This window comes from Neocloeon triangulifer, unplaced genomic scaffold (genome assembly GCF_031216515.1).
Source record: "Neocloeon triangulifer isolate White Clay Creek 2 clone unplaced genomic scaffold, ASM3121651v1 ptg000003l, whole genome shotgun sequence".
NCBI classification, from domain to species: domain Eukaryota; kingdom Metazoa; phylum Arthropoda; class Insecta; order Ephemeroptera; family Baetidae; genus Neocloeon; species Neocloeon triangulifer.
In genome coordinates this window covers 898,934-919,058 of record NW_026775546.1, presented here as the reverse complement: position 1 = coordinate 919,058, position 20,125 = coordinate 898,934, and the positions used below count along the sequence as shown (strand labels likewise).

Below are 20,125 nucleotides of genomic sequence, written 5' to 3'. Positions count from 1 at the left end.
ACAATACTATTGAAATCAAATATTTTGAAATTAATTTATTTTAATTAATTTTGTTTTTTTTTCGGATGATTAATATTATTTCCTTTATTCTTTTTCCAATTAATGGTTTGAATATAAATCTGTTTTAAAAATGAAAAAAAAAGGAAAATTTTCGCTAGAATATCCATTTAAATTAATTTAAACTTTCGCATTGGTTGCCACATTCGTAAAATACAAGTGACCGAATTTCACATGGCAGGTGTATTGTGTGCTGCATCTATTTCTAATTTAGCGATTTCACAAATTTCATCGGTGCAGTTCATCAATTGCTCACCGCATTTTCTATCCCTTGCTACAACATAGAACTAACGGCGCCACCGTCGGTCATGTATCATTGCCGTCAGTGTCGCCATGACGTTTCGTGAAGTTAAAAAACTTTTTTCTCTTCCGTAAATCGTGTTCTCTTTTTCCTTTTATTAAAACAGCAAGGATTATGTAAACAACGAAGGGTCGGAAAAAGTGAGGTAACTTGCTCTGGGACAGGGGCCTTCAGGCCCCCGCACTTCTGAGGGCTCTGCGACGGCCGAATCGCCGAATCCTTGAAATATGTCGACGGAGCGTGAAAAGTGGGCCTGTGATTACTGCACGTACGAAAACTACCCTTCAGCCATAAAATGCACGATGTGCAGGGCTTCGAGGGCTCTCATCGAGCAGGCAAGTTTTTTCTGAATAAAGATGCGAAATAAAAACGCATTTGGAAAGCGAGAAAAAGGACCAAATTGGTTGCTTGAGGCGCTATCAAACGTCTCTTGTTTGTTTTCGCATTTTTTGTCACCATAATTTTAGATTTCCCTTTTCCATTTTTGTGGCGCTTTACGAAATTAATTTATTTTTTCTTCATGCAGAGTGACATCTACGAGCTCTGTCAACCAGCTGCAACTTCAGAATTGTGCACTGGCAAAAGTTCACCGAAGCCTGGAGGTGCCGAGGCCACAACCGCCAATGAGGTGGATTTGCAGGAACAGTTTGCAGCCCTCCAGCTGGCAGACGATGTGTAAGATAAATTATTGTCAACAGACCTCATAAATACATTTTTAATCTATTTGAGAAGAAAGAAAATGCTCAAAGCTTTTATAATTGTTTAAAAATACAAATAGCTCGACATTAATGACCTCTGCAAAAGAGAAATTTCTTAAAATACAGTAATGGAAATTGCTTTATTAGCATTTTGAAACTTAGTATGCTTTCGAGTTTTTGAAAATTTTATGCTCTTTTTTTACTTGGAAGCTAAAATTTTATCACTTGCTCACTGTGCTTAAATAACCTAACACGTCTGGCGAATTTAAAAAATTTTGAACTTGTTTGCAGGCTAAATGATCAACTCAAATGGATCTGTCAGCGGTGCACTTACCAAAATTGGACGCGCGCCATGCGTTGCGCCATGTGCAGCCACAAACGCCAGACCGTCAACAGCCCAGAAACGGCCTGTGGAGTTGTGTCGGCTGACAACCGACTGCAGGCCATGCGAGAATCTCCACCTCACGATTTTCCTGTTGCAAACAACAACTCCGATTCGAAACGTTGGCGCCGTCACGCTCACCAGGCCGACTGGCCGTGGCTGGACGCTTGCATTGGGGTCATCCAGGGCGATGCCAACCCCGTTGAGGCTTATTTGGCCTCAGGTGGAGACCCTACAAGGCAGCTGACGGCCACCGAAGTGGCACTCCTAAACCGACCTTCGGCTTTCGATGTCGGTCACACTCTTGTGCACTTGGCCATCAGGTTTGAACTCGGCTTTACTTTTCTGCTTCAGTTTTTAAACCTGCATTTTAGGTTCCAAAAGGAGGACCTTTTGGCCACACTTCTGTCTCAGATTGAGGGTGGCGGTGCCGGAATCAAGCGTGTACCTTCGTATGTAGCCCCAGAACTTGCTGCTGATGTTCGTAGACAGGTTGCTTCGCTTGTTCGGCAACGCAAGGGTGTGAATTTCCCGTGCTTCTACGTCGCAGATGTTGCTACTTTTGCTCTACCAGCCGGTAAGTTTTGTATATTTTAGCAGAGAAATTCATCTCTGAAAAACAAATGCAAAGAAAAATATTGTGTTATTTGTTTAGAGTTTGACAAAAAAGGCGTTTAAGTTATCTCAATTTAAGTCAATCAAGTTTATCCCAATGCATAACATTAAGCTATTTGATGCATATGAATATCAAATTAAGATATTTTAATATAATTTCAATTTTTTAGTCATTGAATTTTCTTGTGTATTCCAGAAGTGGAGGACCTTCCGCAGTCAGTGCAGGAGCAGTTGTACGACGAATTGCTGGACCGTGACGCACAGACACAACTAGAGAATGATCCTCCAGCTCTGAATTGGTCCTTAGAGATCACAATGCGTCTGGGATCTAGACTGTTTGCCCTCTGGAATCGTTCTGCGGGCGATTGTCTGCTTGATTCAGCCATGCAAGCTTCATGGGGTGTATTCGACAGGGACAACACTCTGAGACGAGCCATAGCTGAAAGCTTGCGTCATGGCGGGCATATTTTTTATCCTAGGTTAGTTATATTAAATTAATGTCAAGTTTATTTAAAAATTTAGATTATTTAGAAAAAATTTATAACTCGTAAATTTTCTTTAAAAAATTTAAATAAAAAAATAAAATATTTAACTTACTCGTTCAAATAGAATTCTCAATATATCATAATTGATTGACTTTTAGGTGGCGAGAGTACGAAGAGTTGCAAGCGTCCCTAATGCACTTCTCTTTGGACGACAGCCAATGGGAAGAAGACTGGTCAGGTCTGCTGTCACTTGCTGCTCAACCTGGCGCCAGTCTTGAGCAACTACATGTGTTTGCCCTGGCACACGTCCTCAGACGCCCAATCATTGTGTACGGTGTGAAATTTGTCAAAAGTTTTCGGGGCGAGGCGCTCGGCTACGCGAGATTTGAGGGTGTCTACCTGCCCCTGCTGTGGGACAGGTCGTTCTGTCACAAATCACCTCTGGCGTTGGGTTACACGCGGGGCCACTTTTCAGCCCTTGTGCCCATCGAACCCTACATGAATCCAATCAGGGGTGCCACTCCCGTAACCAATGACGATTTACAAGTGACCTTCTTGCCACTGCAAAGCCACGATCGAAAATTGCTTCCAGTGCACTTCCTCACACACGCTGAGGTAAAATTTCATATTCTTGATAAATTTTTATTAATCGCATTGAAAAGATTCCAGTTTTTCATTAATAAAACAATTTGAATGGAAGATTTATGTAAAAATTGCATTCGATGAAAAAAATTATTATTTTTTTTTTTGCTACAATTTTTTTCCATTTGCTATTATAAAGTTTATTCAATCAAACTTGTTCTAGGTGGGTATGGAAGAAGCGCTTCTTCGACAATGGCTGGATGTGTGTGTGACTGAGGGGGGCCTGTTGGTAGCCCAGCAGAGACTCGACAAGAGACCATTGCTTGTGGCTCAAATGATAGAGGAATGGCTCAACCACTACAGACGTCTTGGGTGAGCATTTTTAATTCCTCTTAAAATTTAATTTAAAAACCTGTGATGAAAATTAGCCAAATTTGACTCATTCGGCTGCATCGTGGTCTTGAGTGAAGTTGATAAAAACCTATTTGTTGAGAGCGATTTTTCAAACTAATTCTGATTATCTTAAAAATAAGTTTTATTAGCCCACAAATTTTCATATATTATTATGTTTACATTTTATATTATTATTTTTGCAGTCAAACTACCGCTGCTCCCTTCAGTCGTACTGTGGCTGTGCAGGATTACTCCAGTGATGGTGACTCCGATGATGAATAGGCAGCACTATGAATGAACCATAAATAACAAAAAAAAATAATAATAAAAAGATGGTTATATTTTAACCTCCACTTAAATCTTGGTGGATGTATAATGTGACAAAAAGAATGCTGACCATCAAGTAACCTCAGTTTTGTGGTTCTATAAATTGGTGTCACCTGTGGACTTGTGATACTTGTTTTTATTGCAAAAAATTTAAAAATCTATGAAGTCTGTTATAAAATATGAGTGGTTCTTTAGTGTCTACTGGCTACCACCTATTATATTGGTTTGCGTGAAAGGTGGTGGAGCAAAACTGTTGAGATCATAAATAGTAACTTTTGAAATGTATTAAAAAAGATTATTATATATTGTCCTGATTGTGAAAGACAAATTAGTGTGTGAAGTGGAGAGAGGATTTGAATTTGTAAGTAGCTTTCCCAACTTGGGAGCAGCTTCGTTTTATAAAATTATTTGTGATTTCATTTTCTGAACATGTAATTTTGTTATTATTATTTATTCATGTAAATGCAGAGGCAAAATTAAATATTGTTGACACATGAAAGTAAATAATGGTAGCACAACTAGCAGAAGTCTTTTAAAACATCTGATGTTGTTAGAGACAGTCGCCGAGTGAGAGTGAACCATTTAAAATAGTAGATCAATCAGGTCTTATGTTATTATTATAGTCACTACTCTGTGCTAAAGCTCTTTCTCACCAAAATTCGCGCTAATTGCAACTTAGGGGGTGGAAGCTGTTTAGCCATAATCCAGAGCAGTGTGATTTTCAAATGCAATAAAATTTGATAAAAACAAAAACTGCGCGTATAAAGACCATCATTAAAATTAAAAAAAAAAAATCAATCTCTAATCAAAACTCACTTATAATAATTATGTAAATTTTTATTGTTGTTTAGTCATCCGCGCTAGTTGTGTCTTCCATTAAATTTTTTTTGTGTAGTGTTGTAGATCAAATATATAAATGGCACAAATACATAAAAAAAATTATTATTCTGGAACATCCAATTTATTATTATTATTTTTTTTTTTGCACAAATACAATTTAATTTTGCGATTTCGCGCTGGACAGTAAATATCGTCGGTAGAGGCGCTGCAAGCGAGTTTCTCGTTCTCCAAAGAAAGAGTGTGGTGCGGTAGGAGATGCGAAGGGGCGTTTAATTCTTTCATCCCCGGATAATTTTGTGGATTGGCAGGTTCGTTATGCTGCACCTGTCATGGCGCTGACTTGTTATCCTTTCCGTGCCACACACGCATAATTATTGTGTCTCAAATCGAACCTTCCGCCATAGCATCGCGCTTCGATTCGGCTAATAAGGTGCTCGGTGTTCTGACTTTTAGAAAGCTCAGATTTATTTTTCGTCGCAAATTATCATAAAACGCGACAAAGATGGATGAACAATACGATGCCATCGTGCTTGGAACAGGCCTTAAGGTATCTTAAACGTGGAGAATCATTCTCAAAATTGCAGGGAACCGACACATTGGTGGTTGTGATTGGATCTCCTGACGTGTCGTGTCATAATCGGCTCGTCTTGCGGCTACACAGCGGCATTGAACCTAGAACCTTGAAATTTTGACTGCATGAGCACCCTTTTTGTCTCAACTCATACCGCAGTTCCTAAATGAAATACATTTTTGCGTCGTTTATGAATTTATTAAAAACTTCTGACTGCGGGAAACGCCCTTTATTAAAAAGGGTGGCCTAAATTTCAAAACAAAGAGTGAATTTTGTTAAATTTTGAAAAGATTTCTCTTTTGTGATGATCTGCACTGTGGTTTCATGGCAAAATTACAATTAAATGGTTTTAAATTTGGCAATTTATGTTTACAGGAATGCATCCTCAGCGGCATGTTATCTGTGTCCGGCAAAAAGGTTCTGCACATCGACAGAAACAAGTACTACGGCGGTGAGTCCGCTTCAATTACTCCTCTCGAAGATCTCTTCAGCCGTTTCAACGCACCAAAGCCTGACGAATCCTACGGCCGAGGTCGCGACTGGAATGCAGACCTCATTCCAAAATTCCTCATGGCTCACGGACAACTTGTCAAGTTATTAATCCACACGGGTGTTACTCGGTATCTGGAGTTCAAGTCGGTGGAAGGCAGCTATGTCTACAACAAATCCGGCAGAATTTCAAAAGTCCCTGTGGATGAAAAGGAAGCCTTTTCGTCAGGTACCAAATCAACGAAAATAAACTTATTTCCTTTATTTATTTAAAAGTACGAGGACTTAAAAATATTTACAGCATTCTCAGTATGGAAAAAAATCTAATTTTTATTATTTGCAGATTTGATGGGACTGTTTGAGAAACGGCGCTTCAAGAACTTTTTAGTCTACGTCCAGGATTTTAGAGATGACGATCCCAAGACCTGGAAAGACATGAACCCCAACACTACCACGATGAAGCAAGTCTATGACAAGTTTGGCCTGGACCCCAACACACAAGATTTCACTGGTCATGCGCTAGCCCTGTACAGGTCAGTTTCCTGACAGAAAGATCAAAATTATCGTTGTAACGCAATAATTCTGGTCCTTCAACTTCAATTAAGTAGGTTAAAACCTCTAAAATGTTTCACCGCTGTAAATTTTTTGAAGCTAAAATTTTAGGGGTCTCAATATAAGCAAAAGAAGAAAAATAATCATTCTTATCTAAACATTTAATTTACTATAAATTTTAGGGACGATGACTACTTGAATCAGCCCTCTTTGACTACCATTCGTAGAATCAAGCTGTACAGTGACTCTCTGGCCCGATATGGAAAGTCGCCGTACCTGTATCCAATGTATGGGCTTGGAGAGCTACCCCAAGGTTTTGCCAGGTTTGTGACTATCATTACCTATTTTCATTATGTTGAATAAAATCCTTCTTTTGCAGGTTGAGTGCCATTTATGGAGGCACATATATGCTAGACAAACCCGTGGATGAGCTTGTTATCGAGAATGGCTGTATCGTGGGTGTCAGATCAGGCAACGAGGTGGCAAGGTGCAAGCAAGTCTACTGCGATCCATCGTACGTGCCCGAAAAAGCTAGAAAAGTGTGTTCATCTTTTTCATCGGTGATTAATAACTAATCAGATAATTTTAGACGGGACAAGTTATCAGATGCATTTGCTTGATGAATCATCCTGTACCGGGCACCAATGACGCCCTCTCGACACAAATCATCATCCCCCAAAAGCAAGTTGGCCGCAAGTCTGGTACTAGAAAAATTCCACTAGTAAAGAACAAGGATTATAAAAATTCTTATTTTAGACATATACGTTTCATTGGTGAGCTACACGCATCAGGTAGCAGCGAAGGGCTGGTTTATCGCGATGGTGTCGACCACTGTTGAAACTGATACACCTGAAAATGAAATCCAGCACGGTCTCCGACTCCTTGGGCCTATTCAGCAAAAGTAAGCTTATATTGAAACAAAAATTTATAAATTATTGTAAATTTATTGCATACAACTTAACTTTTAAAAACATTTCATTTGAAAATAACAGAGTTCAGAAAAATTAATATAAATCTTAAGAGACGTTGCGACTCTATAAAAAACAATGAGCTTAGCTTCGAATATTTTTAAAATATCATTTCCTTTTCACTGATTATAACAAAAATTCTTGTTACAGGTTTATTTGGATCCAAGATTATTATGAGCCAATTGATGACGGGCTGAGCTCGGGCATCTTCATCAGCAAATCCTACGATGCAACCACTCACTTTGAAACTACCTGCCTTGACGTGCTGGACATCTTCCGTCGAGGCACCGGTGAAGATTTTGACTTCTCAAAAGTCAAGCACGATCTAGGCGACGAAGAGCTGTAAAGCTATTATACCTTCAGAAAATTCCCTTTTTATTCTACTTGTGCATTTCATGATTCTACACTAGAAGTTTGAAATTTGTGCTTGCCAAATACGGTTTCAAATGCAGGACTATTTTTTTCCTCATTATTGTTGTATTCGGGCACCTTTTTTCACCTAGCAAAATTTTTATACAAAGCGTCAACTTCATTTTTCTGGGTTTTACTGTACATGATGGAATATTATACTCTTATTAATTGTGTTGGTAAGTTTCATGCAAGCTACTATAACTGTAAACAAGTTAAGATAAATTAAGCTTTACAGCCAGTTGTCTTCTTTCCAAGAAAAGTTCACTTATGTTTTCCTTGATGACTAGATGGGCAAAACTAGACATTTTTTTTAATTGAATTTTGTGAAAAGATTTGGATCAGAAGATCAAGTGCATGGGAATATATAAAAATAAATGCCATTTAAAACTAGCAACATTTTGCTGCATTCAGTGAAATTAAATATCATCTGTCAAAATAATGCAATGAATGTTAAATTCGTTAGGTCATGACAGAATTTTGAAATTCAAAGTCAAACGACACTATACATTTGTGCGTAAATTTCTTGTTAAAAAATTGTAGAAGTCGCAAAATCGGGAAAAGTTCTTTTTTTAACCGTTCAATTGTGTCGCATGCTTGAATAACTGCATTGAGGATTTTTAATATACTGAACAAATTATCTTTCTGTTCAAATCATTCTTTCGCCGCAGTCGAAAGCCATGTTATGTTTACAAGAATTCTTTATGCCTGAATTAAGATAAATCTAAAACTAATTCTGTCTGTATGTTGACTTATAGTGGTAAGAAAAATATGAATAGAAGTAAAAATGTCAATGTACGAAATAAAGGATCAAGAAAAAAAGCGGATGACCTCTTATATTTACAAAATTAAATGAACATACAAAATAAATAATACGATCACGAATATCACTTCCATAGTTAATATTATTTTATAGTATATTTGGCCGTCTTTTTGGTAAATATACTGGAATAATGAAATTAACTTAATAGACAAATATCTTATTTTACGAAAAAAATATCATGGTTTAGCTATATTGAAAAGTGGATTGAGGTGGTTTTAGATAAATTATTATTATTATTTTTTGCTTAAATGAAGCAACTCTTTGCATCATTGATTATTATATATTCAATTTAACGCTCTTTTTCCTTGAGTCGTCTGAAAAATTCGTTTATGTGTGACTCTGCAGCAGCTCTACAAAATATACACATATTCATAATATAATTATGCTTATTTGCACCATACATAATAATTAATAATATCATACAATCGGCTGTGCCTTGTAATGTAAATTGAGTGTGATATGAAAATGCTGAAAATGTTCGTTGACTCTAAAAAACAATTCAATGAAACTTCAACACAAGGCTTTTTTATATCAATAGGAGAACAATACATATATTCATATTAATTTCTCCTTGCTTTTGCTATTTAAAAGTGGGGGAGAAGGGGTGTCTGGAGCGGGGGGAGCGGACGAGCGCCAATGCAATCCAGGAGAAAAGGAGAATTGCGACAATTGCGTTTTGTAAGTTTTCGTTTTCGTGCCTCATTTGAGTGTATCCATCCAGACAGACATTAGACATTATTCAAGTCATTCCAGAATCTATTGGATTCATTCCATGACGTGTGACTACCCGAAGCGAAGTAAGTTCAGTTTTTGCCGCCATATTCGGCTTCTTCCCATCTTTGAAAAAGCCCAAGCTTTTATGGCCGTACATTTTTGGGACTTCCCGGTTTTTGAGGCGGAGAGCAAAGCACCTTTAGCACCTCTCATATTATCTGAAACACTCCGGTGAGTTAATTCCCGTGGGTGTGTTATTGAATAGATACACGGACGTCCAAATTCCAAATCCCCGCATGGACGCGTGGACAGGCTGATCGAGATGGGCGAAAGAAGATACATTTTTGCGAGCTAGCATTTTTGCCCTGGTGCGGCCGGTCATTTCTGGGCCATTGTATCATCGGCCTGCATTATTTTCTTTTCATTCTTAAATTTATTGCTAATTTTCAGTTTTTTTTATTTGTCCTCCCAGTCTCTAGCTGTGGGATTTAAGATAATTGAGATAATTATCAAAATTTACATGGATTGATTTTATGGAAATTCAATGCATAAACGCAACATAAAACACCCTAAAGTAAAGCATAAAAAATACTTAATTTGATGCAATTTTGTATTTGTTTGGTATATTTTTATGTTAAAAATGTTTTATTTTTCTGTTCTTAAGAACAAAATGGATTCCACCAAAAAGACGACTTCCTCATCTCTGCTCAAAGCAAATAACAATCTCAACACCACGATTTACAAGGATAGAGCCAGCAGCAGCAACACTGGCGGAAAAATGACGATGAACCGCTCTTCCAGCAAGAAGAGACACGATGACTATTTTGGTTTTGAAGAAGAGGATGAGCCTCCCGTCAAGGAGTCCAAGAATTCCTGGGAATCGTCCTCGGACGATGAAAAGTCTTGTCCAGAAAACAAAGCAACTGATGCTTTGAAGACACCTTTTGTAAAGAAGATGATGGACAAGAAGAGGCAGGAAATGCAAGGTGAAATACAAATATCTCATTACTGATTTTGATATACTTTTTTAAGTGTTTAGAGGGTTTATGTGAAGATTTTTATGGCGGACGTTTAATAAGTTTTTTTTTTATTAATAGGAGTTGTGGAAAATTACGAAGAGCAAATTGAAAAAATTCTTGAAGAGACCTGCAACAAAAGACTGACAAACATTGTCAAAATCATGGAGATTCTGAAGCCAGTGTGCACCAAGATTTTAGAGGATTGCATGAAAATTGATGAGTATGTAAGTTCAAAAGAAAATAATTAAGAGTAGCTTGTGGCATGTCATTTAATTTAATTATTGTGTTCATTAATTTCATGGACTTTTGAAAAGAGGTAATTTCAAAATGATCACAGTTTTTATTTTTCTTGCATAAATGTGAACAATGTTATGAAGGTTATTTACTTTTTCTAGAGCATCAAAGTTACTCAAATGATAGAACTTCTGCAAGAAAACACTACGATGTTGCAGAAAATGAAGTTCAAGCACACAAAAAGAGTGGAGACCTTTCGTCAGATGCTCAGAGAACTGGAAAAGGTTTTCAATTCTTATTATAATAAATAAATTTTGTTATTGTTTACTATAAACTTTGTCAGGACGTGAAGAACAGAGACTCCAACAGAGATGCAGTAGCTTTGTACCGCAAAGCTTTAAAGGAAACGTTGGATAGAGAACTGGACGAGTAAGATGAGCCTGCCAGAATCAAAAGTTAATGCAAGGAACAGCTTTTGAAGGTTGGGGAGAATTTTCAGTAAGACAACATTTCTTTTTCCTTACTTTGTAGTTGCATTGGCAAATTAAACTTAAATCCTGTATTTACTGATAGTCTTAATTCTTAACCAAATTTTCTTTAAATCTGTGCAGCATGGTTATTTTACCATCTTTTAGACCTGAGATGTATAGTTTAAAGCAACCCCACAAAAGTTTTTTTTAAAGCAGAACTGTTTCCTAAAGATTTGTGATATATAATTTAACTGATTGCAAGTTTATGGCATTTATGTTAATGCACTCATTTTTATTTTTATAAATGGCAGTTGGCACTAATTAAATATCATCATTAACTGAATATTTCCATCATTGCTTTCGCACTCTTATTTGAGTAATTTGGGTGGCCCTGAAAAGGGCCGATTTTCGAAGACTGATGTTTCGGGCGCTTATGCCTTCTTGTCGGTCTTCTTGGGGAGGAGGACGGCCTGGATGTTGGGCAGGACACCTCCCTGGGCGATGGTGACGCCGGAGAGCAGCTTGTTCAACTCCTCGTCGTTGCGGATGGCGAGCTGCAAGTGACGGGGGATGATTCTTGACTTCTTGTTGTCGCGGGCGGCGTTGCCGGCCAACTCGAGGACTTCAGCGGCCAAGTACTCCATGACGGCGGCCAGGTAGACGGGGGCGCCGGCACCGACGCGCTCGGCGTAGTTGCCCTTCCTCAGCAGACGGTGGATTCTGCCGACGGGGAACTGAAGTCCGGCACGGCTGGAGCGGGTCTTTGCCTTTCCCTTCACCTTTCCTCCCTTGCCACGTCCAGACATGTTGATGCTTGTTCTTGTTGCGACGAAACGAAACAGATGCCAGCCTAGGGCCGCCTCAGAGTATTTATACTCGAAGGGGGGAGTGCGGCGCGACAAAAGGCCGCCGACCGAGTTAGCGGTTCCGAACCAATGGAAGTTGCGGAGAGAGGAGAGTGGCTCGCGCGCCGCTCCGCCGCTGCCGGATAAATACGGGGCCCTTTCACTGGGGCAGCATCAGATCTGTTTGGACTGAACCGCACTCACCATGCCACCCAAAACCTCCGGAAAGGCTGCCAAGAAGTCTGGCAAGGCCCAGAAGAACATCAGCAAGTCGGACAAGAAGGGCAAGAGGAAGCGCAGGAAGGAGTCGTACGCCATCTACATCTACAAGGTGTTGAAGCAGGTCCACCCCGACACTGGCGTCTCGAGCAAGGCCATGAGCATCATGAACTCGTTCGTCAACGACATCTTCGAGCGCATCGCCTCCGAGGCCAGCCGTCTCGCCCACTACAACAAGCGCTCCACCATCACCTCCCGGGAGATCCAGACCGCCGTCCGTCTCCTCCTGCCCGGAGAGTTGGCCAAGCACGCCGTGTCTGAGGGCACCAAGGCCGTCACCAAGTACACCAGCTCCAAGTAAGCTGTTCAGCAGCAAGCTTGAGGCGAAAATCGGCCCTTTTCAGGGCCACCCAAAACACTCAAGTAAAGCCACTAAGCAATGATGAATATTTGATAAACTTTAACATTCACTCCTCAATACATCCATAAGTTCTAAGTGCACGATATTTGTAAAATCTTAAAAAATAATTTCTAGTAAGGTGTCATGTGTATTTTTTTGAATTATTTAAATTTCTTTTTTAAATTTTACTCACCAGCTTTGTCAACAGATTATTAATTTTTATTCTTCTTCGCATAAACAAAAAAACTTTTAATCGGCAAAAAGTAATGTATTGTTGTATAAAAGCAGCATTAAAAAATTCAAACTTACATTCGCGCTTCAACTCCTACTACTACAGTGTTACTTTTTGTTTGCTTCTATGATATAAAATTATACATTAACCAAAGATATAATATCTGATGCGATATTTTCAGTTACCTGAAGTATTAGGTCGGCTAAGCATTCAAGTCTCAATTACTTAATTTTCCTCTAGAATGCTCAAGCAATTTCAATTTTTTTGATCTAAAAGCGTTGGATTTATATATTTTTTTTTATAAGCATGATAGTTTTTGCTTAATATCGTCAAATAATTTTAATAATTTTCAGTGATAGAAATTAGCAACAGCCACAATACTCCTTCCAACCCGGCCCTTTCCCGAGAAGGAAAGACAATTTGAAAAATTAAAAAATTGATTAAAAATTTCAAATGAAAAAAAAACTTGACCAAATCAGGGTGTCGTATTTTATCTCTTAATTTGTGCTTAAAGATATTTTTATGCATCTTTATAAACCTTACCGACTGATTTCCAATAATAAAAAAATCTGGGCTTGAAAAAAAATTATTATTAAGTTTAACACATAACTCGTAAAATCATATGTGAAGTAAAAATTATGGTTGCGCTGTGCTAACTTAATGTTAGCATCATAGACATAATCGAGCGCGCGCGTTAAACGGCCTGTCTCTGTGGGGCAACGCGTGATCACTTGCCGAATAAAATGTACCGCGACGTGCTACCTACTTTTTTTCTGCTTTGACAGTGACAACTTCTTACTAGGATAATTTCAATAATTTCTGATATTTTCTTCCATTCTTGAATAACAATGAAAAATCACATATATAGTGTTTAAAAAAAAAACCAGATAGGAATACTGCAATAACTGCATAATTATTTCGCATATTTATTGGTTTCAATGTGAAGGATTGAAAATAAATTTGATTTTTAACATTATTTTGTTTCATCACACCTACAGATTTATATTTATGCTCAAACAAATGAAACTCACGATGGCTCACAAATATACGCATGATTTTGGTAAAATAAAAGCTATACTTTTCTTTCAAATGGCATCACAAGCGCAAAGTTCCCGCCAAGAACAACCACACGGCACACGTGTCAGAGAGGATAATATCACATCAGCTTTTGCCTCTCCTTTTACCGGCTATCGTGAACGCAGCTGCCGAGAAAAAAATTATGCGTTCAGTCCCGGTTTTTTCCTTTCTTTTCTGTCTTTCAAAAGTTTCTTTTTTAAAACATATCGTTTTTGCATATCACAAAATAACTATACTTTTTTGCTTTACATATTACAATATTTTGCAAAGGCAGAATTATAGAATCAACTTTTTCTAGTTGGAAAATTCAAAATTATTTTTATAACTAAAAACAATATCAAAAACAACTAAATTAATTAACATAAAAAGAATCCTATGCAATTGAAACTTTTCTGTTTTATTTTGCGCGAGTGCTAATGTTTTGACATGATTTAAATGGAAATCTAGAAAAAAATGCTGATGACTGATGAGCTTTTTAATGCTATGGCTGAACTATTAAATTGATACCCTGCAATAATTCCGCATTTTTTTTATACTCTTGGCCAGTTGATATAAATAATTATATTAATGAAACAAAATAATCCAAAATAATGTTATAATATTTTATTATTTCATCCAACACTTTTACCTGTCATATTTATATCGTAGGTATACATTTTAAGAAGCCTGACGTTCCCTGGCTAGTCCTATAGTATGTATAGGAGGGTCGCAAATGAATTTAGATTTTAGAGCGACATTTATTATTTATTTGCTCAAATTCCTTAAATTTCACTCAAATAATGAAAAAGAAGTTTTGCATTAGAAAACTTTATCTTGGGTTTTTTTTATTTCTGCTGTCTATATTATAAACCAATGTTAAATTTATATAAGTCTCTTTAGTTTGTCTTTGCATATTGCTTTGTGGTTTTACTTGATTATTTTGGTGGCCCTTAAAAGGGCCGATTTTTGGTGTTTGAGCTGTTTAGCTTAAGCACGCTCTCCGCGGATGCGGCGGGCCAGCTGGATGTCCTTGGGCATGATGGTGACGCGCTTGGCGTGGATGGCGCACAGGTTGGTGTCCTCGAAGAGGCCGACCAGGTAGGCCTCGCTGGCCTCCTGCAGGGCCATGACGGCGCTCGACTGGAAGCGCAGGTCGGTCTTGAAGTCCTGGGCGATTTCACGGACGAGGCGCTGGAAGGGCAGCTTGCGGATCAGCAGCTCGGTGCTCTTCTGGTAGCGACGGATCTCACGGAGGGCGACCGTGCCGGGTCTGTAGCGATGGGGCTTCTTGACCCCTCCGGTGGCGGGGGCGCTCTTGCGGGCTGCCTTGGTGGCCAGCTGCTTGCGAGGGGCCTTTCCTCCAGTCGACTTGCGGGCGGTTTGCTTCGTACGTGCCATGTTGAGACGAGTTGAAACGTGTCCAAACTCGTCGCGACCCCGCTATTTATCCTCTTTTTGGCTCCGCCCCTCGGCCGAGTTTGGCGCGCCTGCAGTCGGTTGGAGGGGGCTTTTTTACCGTCGTTGCTTGCGCCGGCCGGTATAAGTAGAGGGGCAAAACCCTAGGACATCATCAGTTTCATTCCAACTCTGAACAAGAATCAACATGACCGGACGTGGAAAGGGAGGCAAGGGGCTCGGCAAGGGAGGCGCCAAGCGTCACCGCAAGGTTCTGCGTGACAACATCCAGGGCATCACCAAGCCGGCCATCCGCCGTCTGGCTCGCCGCGGCGGAGTCAAGCGTATCTCGGGCCTCATCTACGAGGAGACCCGCGGCGTGCTCAAGGTGTTCCTTGAGAATGTGATCCGCGACGCTGTCACCTACACCGAGCACGCCAAGAGGAAGACCGTCACCGCCATGGACGTCGTCTACGCCCTCAAGAGGCAGGGACGCACCCTCTACGGCTTCGGCGGCTAAGCTGTTCACCCCCAACAGACAACAGCGAAAATCGGCCCTTTTAAGGGCCACCCAAAACTCTCAAATAAGAGCACCTAAGCAATGAAATTAATTAAATCCTTTAATATAAACAATCGCAAAACTATCCAGTACAGTTCCAGTTAATTTATCTTAAAACTATTAAATTTTTAATTAAGTAAATATAATATATCATTGAATTGTAAGAAAAACCGCAATCACTGACAGTCACGCTTGTGGATGCGTCGAAATTCACGTTGTAATTCACCGCTTAAGTTAGACTTGAAATAAATCTGTCTGGAGTTTGAATAATATTTTCATGCTTTTTTTTAATAAAATTATAATCATGTTTTTGTAGCGCTGCTTAAATGCTAAATGTATCAGAATAGTATTGCGTTAAAGGCCTATTCTTGATGGAGGAAATTGCCATTTCGAAAAAAAAAAATTGAAGTCAGAAAGGCAAAATTTGCAATTTTAACTTCAATGAACTTAAAATTCTAGTTTTAAACATTATTTACATGTCTGGAAAAGATTTTTTAAAGGATGGGAAATGAGGAGAAAAATAGTATGCACAATTGCACACTTTACTCTATACTAATAAGAGCAGAAAAAACACGCACAGTCGCACACTAACTTTGTATAAATAAAAACTTGCTGATGATTGATTATTCAAATTACATTACTTTGAATTATTATTGTTGTTTAGTTATTATTATTATTTATTCTTCTCGGTCTGTACAAAAATTGTTAAATTGGAGAAAAAAAGAGAAGAAAGGGTTTACAACTAGCAGATGTCTGCTAAAACGCCCGACATCAAAAGAGACACGGCCGCCGCGGTAAACCCAAAATTATTTATTTAATATATTTTTATTTAAGTTATTGTTGATGTTGAATTTTCTTATGTATAACGCAAATTTTAATGCGCAAAGAGCGTATGAGCGCTGAAGTTTGGATTAATGGAGGAGCGCAAAGCAAATTTTTCCAAAAATAAGCGAGCTTTCGTTAACCTCTGATTGATAACCACCGAATTTTGTATCGAGGATCAATCATAGATTTTTATAATAAAGGTTTTTGTGCGCACTTTGCAAATCATTGTAGCTTGTACGTAGAAATTTTGCACTTGCCGTAATAACGGGGCGCGTTTATATATGTATTTTGACACTGATCGAGTGTGCTGCCGCCGAGAAAACGGCACCTCACTCATCGCGGTGCGAGACCTGCACTCCTGCCACCAGCAATCCACGTCTAACGGATTCTCTCACGGCTATATTATTTATTATAATAGACAGAAATTTTTTGTGAATTAAAAAAAAAATACACCGTACTTTGCTGGGGCTCATGGAAGATTGTTAATTGTCTTAAAATAAACTGACAACTTTTATTGGTTAAAAATGAAGTTCCCATGGTTTGTAGTCCTTGTCCTTATTTTCATTTCGTAAGATTGTAATTTTTACTTTTATAGATAACAAAATATCCGATCCAGATATATGGCCATTTAATTTAATACCTTCTACTTTGATAGGCATCCTGTTTTAATCTGAAACAGTAGATTTAAATGTAAGACATTTTTATTTTACAACATTCATCTTGATAATTATTATTTGTTGTATATAATATATGGCAGGAAAAAAATACATGAAGAATAATTTTTTCGAAGAAATTAATTTCGTTTCCATACTACATGACCTATATAAAAGAGTGAAAATTGCCGTAATAAGTTGTTTAAATATCAGTGGTGCGAGGAAAAAATATAACACTGGCTGGCTCAGCGGTAGCTCTGGATCTGAAATAATATTTGCAATCAAAGCGGTTAAGAATTTCAAAGGAAAAGAGTAAATGCAGCCTTCGATCGACGCAAACTGCGTGTCAACGGAAGTTGTAGCTGCAAATTAAGTTTTTTGGTGTACCACAAGTTCTATACTTTGTGCAACTTAATTGTACCATGTAAAATTAATATATATGAACAAAATTTAAAGTAAAAATTCATTTATATATTCAGTGACAAGAATCCGAACTAAATTCTCTTATATATCTATAGTAGGGATTGGATTAGTTTTTATTACGTTTATTTCGCTTTATTTAAATAATTAAATTTAGATAACCATTGCTTGCATTGCTCTTATGTGAGTGTTTTGGTGGCCCTGAAAAGGGCCGATTTAGGGGCGGGATTTGCAAGGAGACGCTTAGGCCTTCTTGGCGGCAGCCTTCTTAGGGGCGGCTTTCTTGGCTGCGGGCTTCTTAGCGGCGACCTTCTTGACCTTGGGGGTCTTGGGCTTGGCGGCGGCGGCCTTGGGCTTCTTGTCCTTCTTGGGGGACTTTGGCTTCTTGGCAGCGACAACCTTCTTGGCGGCGGCGGGTTTCTTCTCGGCCACGGTCTTCTTGGGCTTGGTCACCTTCTTGACGCCGGCCTTCTTGGGGCTCTTGGGCTTCTTGGCCTTCTTCTCGGCGGCGGGCTTCTTGGGCTTGACGACCTTTTCCTTCTTCGGGGCAGCGGCGGCGGCGCTAAGCTTGAACGAGCCAGAGGCACCCTTGCCCTTGGTCTGCACCAACTTGCCGGCGGTGACGGCCAACTTGAGGTATTTGCGGATGAACGGCGCCAACTTCTCGGCGTCGATCTTGTAGGTGGCGGCGATGTACTTCTTGATGGCCTGCAGGGAAGAGCCTCCACGCTCCTTCAGGTTCTTGATGGCGGCGTTGACCATCTGGGCCGTCGGCGGGTGGGTCGGCACGACCTTCTTGGCGCCGGTCTTGGCAGCCTTGGTCTTCTTGCCCTTGGCAGGGCTGGCGGGAGCCGGAGCAGCGGGTGCGGTATCAGCCATGGTAGTAGTGATGCGATTGCTTTCAGAACGAAAACTGACAAGTCCAGACACGTCGCTGCTTTTATATGGGGGGAGCGAGTCTCCGGGCGCGCGCGCGCCGCGCCGCGCCACATCGAAGGAAAGTTGCTCGAAAAGTGCTCTCTCCGTGTTTCTGTTTCGACTTTGCCGACTCGCTGCGGCCGAACGGATCCACATTTCGGCGTGATTTTTGTCTCAAAATGCACGGCTTGAGTTTTTCTATGGTTTTATTTTCTTTAAAAATAGTTGCAGACGCTCGATGTTGCTGTAAATCATGATTGAAGTGGAAAGACGACTGCTAGTTTCGGCTCGCGGAGTCGAAAATTCTAATTTTTACTTAATTAAGGACCAGAAACTGAAATTATTATGCTTTAATAAGAGAGATCGGTTTCTTGTCTTTCTTTTGGTACCTAATTTGTATGGTTATTCCGAATTTTAAAGGGAATAAAGCGCGCTCAAAGTCGGCCACCTCGAACAACTCTAGCCCATCATTCAAAAGCATTGTGCAACATCGACGTTTCTATTATTATAGTTTTTAAGAAAAATTGTACCTTTTTAATGCTGAAATTAACTTTGTGATATACCATCCACTCACTTTCAATCTTTTGCTTATTAAACTTCGTCGTAGGACGTACTTCTGGGTACAATTTTATTAACAGCAGAAGTGCGAGTAAAATCAAAGCGGTTTGGTTGCTAAGCGCCAAGTGAGTTTGGCGTTCTATAGCCAGTTGAGGCAATACATTTAACTTGCAAACTTGCATTAAATTAAAATTTAAAGTTGATAGCAGATATTTTATAAATTTTGTACTTATTTGGAAAAACGAATCATTGCGCCCATTGCGGCTTTTTCTTCATTCAGCGGAAAACGAGTCGAATAAATGAAGTTTTGGCTTGTTACATTTTGCAAGGGCCCTCTGAACAGAGCGCGCGGCTTTGCAGGGATTAATTTAATAATTCTAATAAAAAAAGTAAAGAACATATTTGTGACAAAATTTTTGTAACTAGAAATAATGTAAAAAAATATATTATTAATTTTACCAAGGAATTTAATCGCAATACTTTTATCGCGGTCACAATTACTTCCATAAAAAGTCGTCCTATGTATGTGAACTGACTGAACTCTAATAGAAGAGCTATATAGATTTCTGATCCAGATAACAGATAATTATGCCAAACTTTTTACGAATATCAATTTTTTTACTATTATAAAACAGGCCATGAAATATTTTTTGACGACGTATCATGCTTTATTTTATTGCAAGCTTTCACCGAGGCAATCAAATAATTAATTCAGCCGCATTTTATAAGCACTAAAACAGAAATTCTGATAGTATGTTTGATATACCCTCTTTCTTTTCTCATATTTTGTATCAGCGGTAAAGACTAAATAATAATGAAAAATTTTGTTTCTGTTTTAATGTAGCAGAAAAAATCTAGAATTTCATGAAAACAAAAAGAGTGTTTAATAAATAGCAAAACCTGAATCCCAAAGCGCTATGTTTATCATTACACGCACATAACGTTTAAATAAAAACACTTTTATGTAATTTTTAGTTTAGTTTAATGTGTTGCTATATATATTTTTGCAGAGTGAAATTAAGCACACATAGTCGAAAGGCAAGAGGGCTTTTTTCTTGTGGTGCGGGCGCGTGTAAATTCCATATATATTTGACGCTTAAGTTTCCCCTTCCGAGCG

The 20,125-nt window shown here is 38.9% G+C and overlaps 9 protein-coding genes across 9 annotated transcripts in view; 5 read left to right on the top strand and 4 right to left on the bottom strand.

Moving 5' to 3' along the window:
* The window catches only part of LOC132192924 (UDP-N-acetylhexosamine pyrophosphorylase), a 99,173-nt gene that overhangs the window by 11,911 nt on the left and 67,137 nt on the right, over window positions 1-20,125 (bottom strand). The gene's annotated exons all lie outside the window — the stretch shown is intronic.
* LOC132192885 (ubiquitin thioesterase trabid) lies at window positions 364-4,075 on the top strand. The gene is made up of 8 exons (XM_059613083.1): window positions 364-693; window positions 885-1,033; window positions 1,348-1,761; window positions 1,813-2,015; window positions 2,250-2,532; window positions 2,697-3,153; window positions 3,344-3,492; window positions 3,717-4,075. The coding sequence occupies exons 1-8, from the start codon at window positions 586-588 to the stop codon at window positions 3,793-3,795; spliced, it is 1,842 nt and encodes a 613-aa protein (XP_059469066.1). The 5' UTR covers window positions 364-585; the 3' UTR covers window positions 3,796-4,075.
* LOC132205738 (rab GDP dissociation inhibitor alpha) lies at window positions 5,055-8,506 on the top strand. The gene is made up of 8 exons (XM_059634996.1): window positions 5,055-5,227; window positions 5,627-5,969; window positions 6,084-6,273; window positions 6,475-6,615; window positions 6,672-6,831; window positions 6,882-6,993; window positions 7,049-7,193; window positions 7,411-8,506. The coding sequence occupies exons 1-8, from the start codon at window positions 5,183-5,185 to the stop codon at window positions 7,604-7,606; spliced, it is 1,332 nt and encodes a 443-aa protein (XP_059490979.1). The 5' UTR covers window positions 5,055-5,182; the 3' UTR covers window positions 7,607-8,506.
* On the top strand, window positions 9,735-11,180 carry LOC132205740 (uncharacterized). Its single transcript, XM_059634997.1, has 5 exons — window positions 9,735-9,779; window positions 9,870-10,191; window positions 10,303-10,448; window positions 10,620-10,742; window positions 10,802-11,180. The coding sequence occupies exons 1-5, from the start codon at window positions 9,750-9,752 to the stop codon at window positions 10,889-10,891; spliced, it is 711 nt and encodes a 236-aa protein (XP_059490980.1). The 5' UTR covers window positions 9,735-9,749; the 3' UTR covers window positions 10,892-11,180.
* On the bottom strand, window positions 11,196-12,452 carry LOC132205741 (histone H2A). Its single transcript, XM_059634998.1, has one exon. It carries the CDS (start codon window positions 11,732-11,734, stop codon window positions 11,360-11,362), a length of 375 nt encoding a protein of 124 aa, XP_059490981.1. The 5' UTR covers window positions 11,735-12,452; the 3' UTR covers window positions 11,196-11,359.
* On the top strand, window positions 11,556-12,452 carry LOC132205742 (histone H2B). The gene has a single exon (XM_059634999.1). The coding sequence runs from the start codon at window positions 11,979-11,981 to the stop codon at window positions 12,351-12,353; it is 375 nt and encodes a 124-aa protein (XP_059490982.1). The 5' UTR covers window positions 11,556-11,978; the 3' UTR covers window positions 12,354-12,452.
* LOC132192511 (histone H3) lies at window positions 14,359-15,503 on the bottom strand. Its single transcript, XM_059612498.1, has one exon. The coding sequence runs from the start codon at window positions 15,076-15,078 to the stop codon at window positions 14,668-14,670; it is 411 nt and encodes a 136-aa protein (XP_059468481.1). The 5' UTR covers window positions 15,079-15,503; the 3' UTR covers window positions 14,359-14,667.
* Window positions 15,269-15,626, top strand: LOC132192512 (histone H4). Its single transcript, XM_059612500.1, has one exon. It carries the CDS (start codon window positions 15,284-15,286, stop codon window positions 15,593-15,595), a length of 312 nt encoding a protein of 103 aa, XP_059468483.1. The 5' UTR covers window positions 15,269-15,283; the 3' UTR covers window positions 15,596-15,626.
* On the bottom strand, window positions 17,585-18,429 carry LOC132192711 (histone H1-III-like). Its single transcript, XM_059612794.1, has one exon. It carries the CDS (start codon window positions 18,409-18,411, stop codon window positions 17,776-17,778), a length of 636 nt encoding a protein of 211 aa, XP_059468777.1. The 5' UTR covers window positions 18,412-18,429; the 3' UTR covers window positions 17,585-17,775.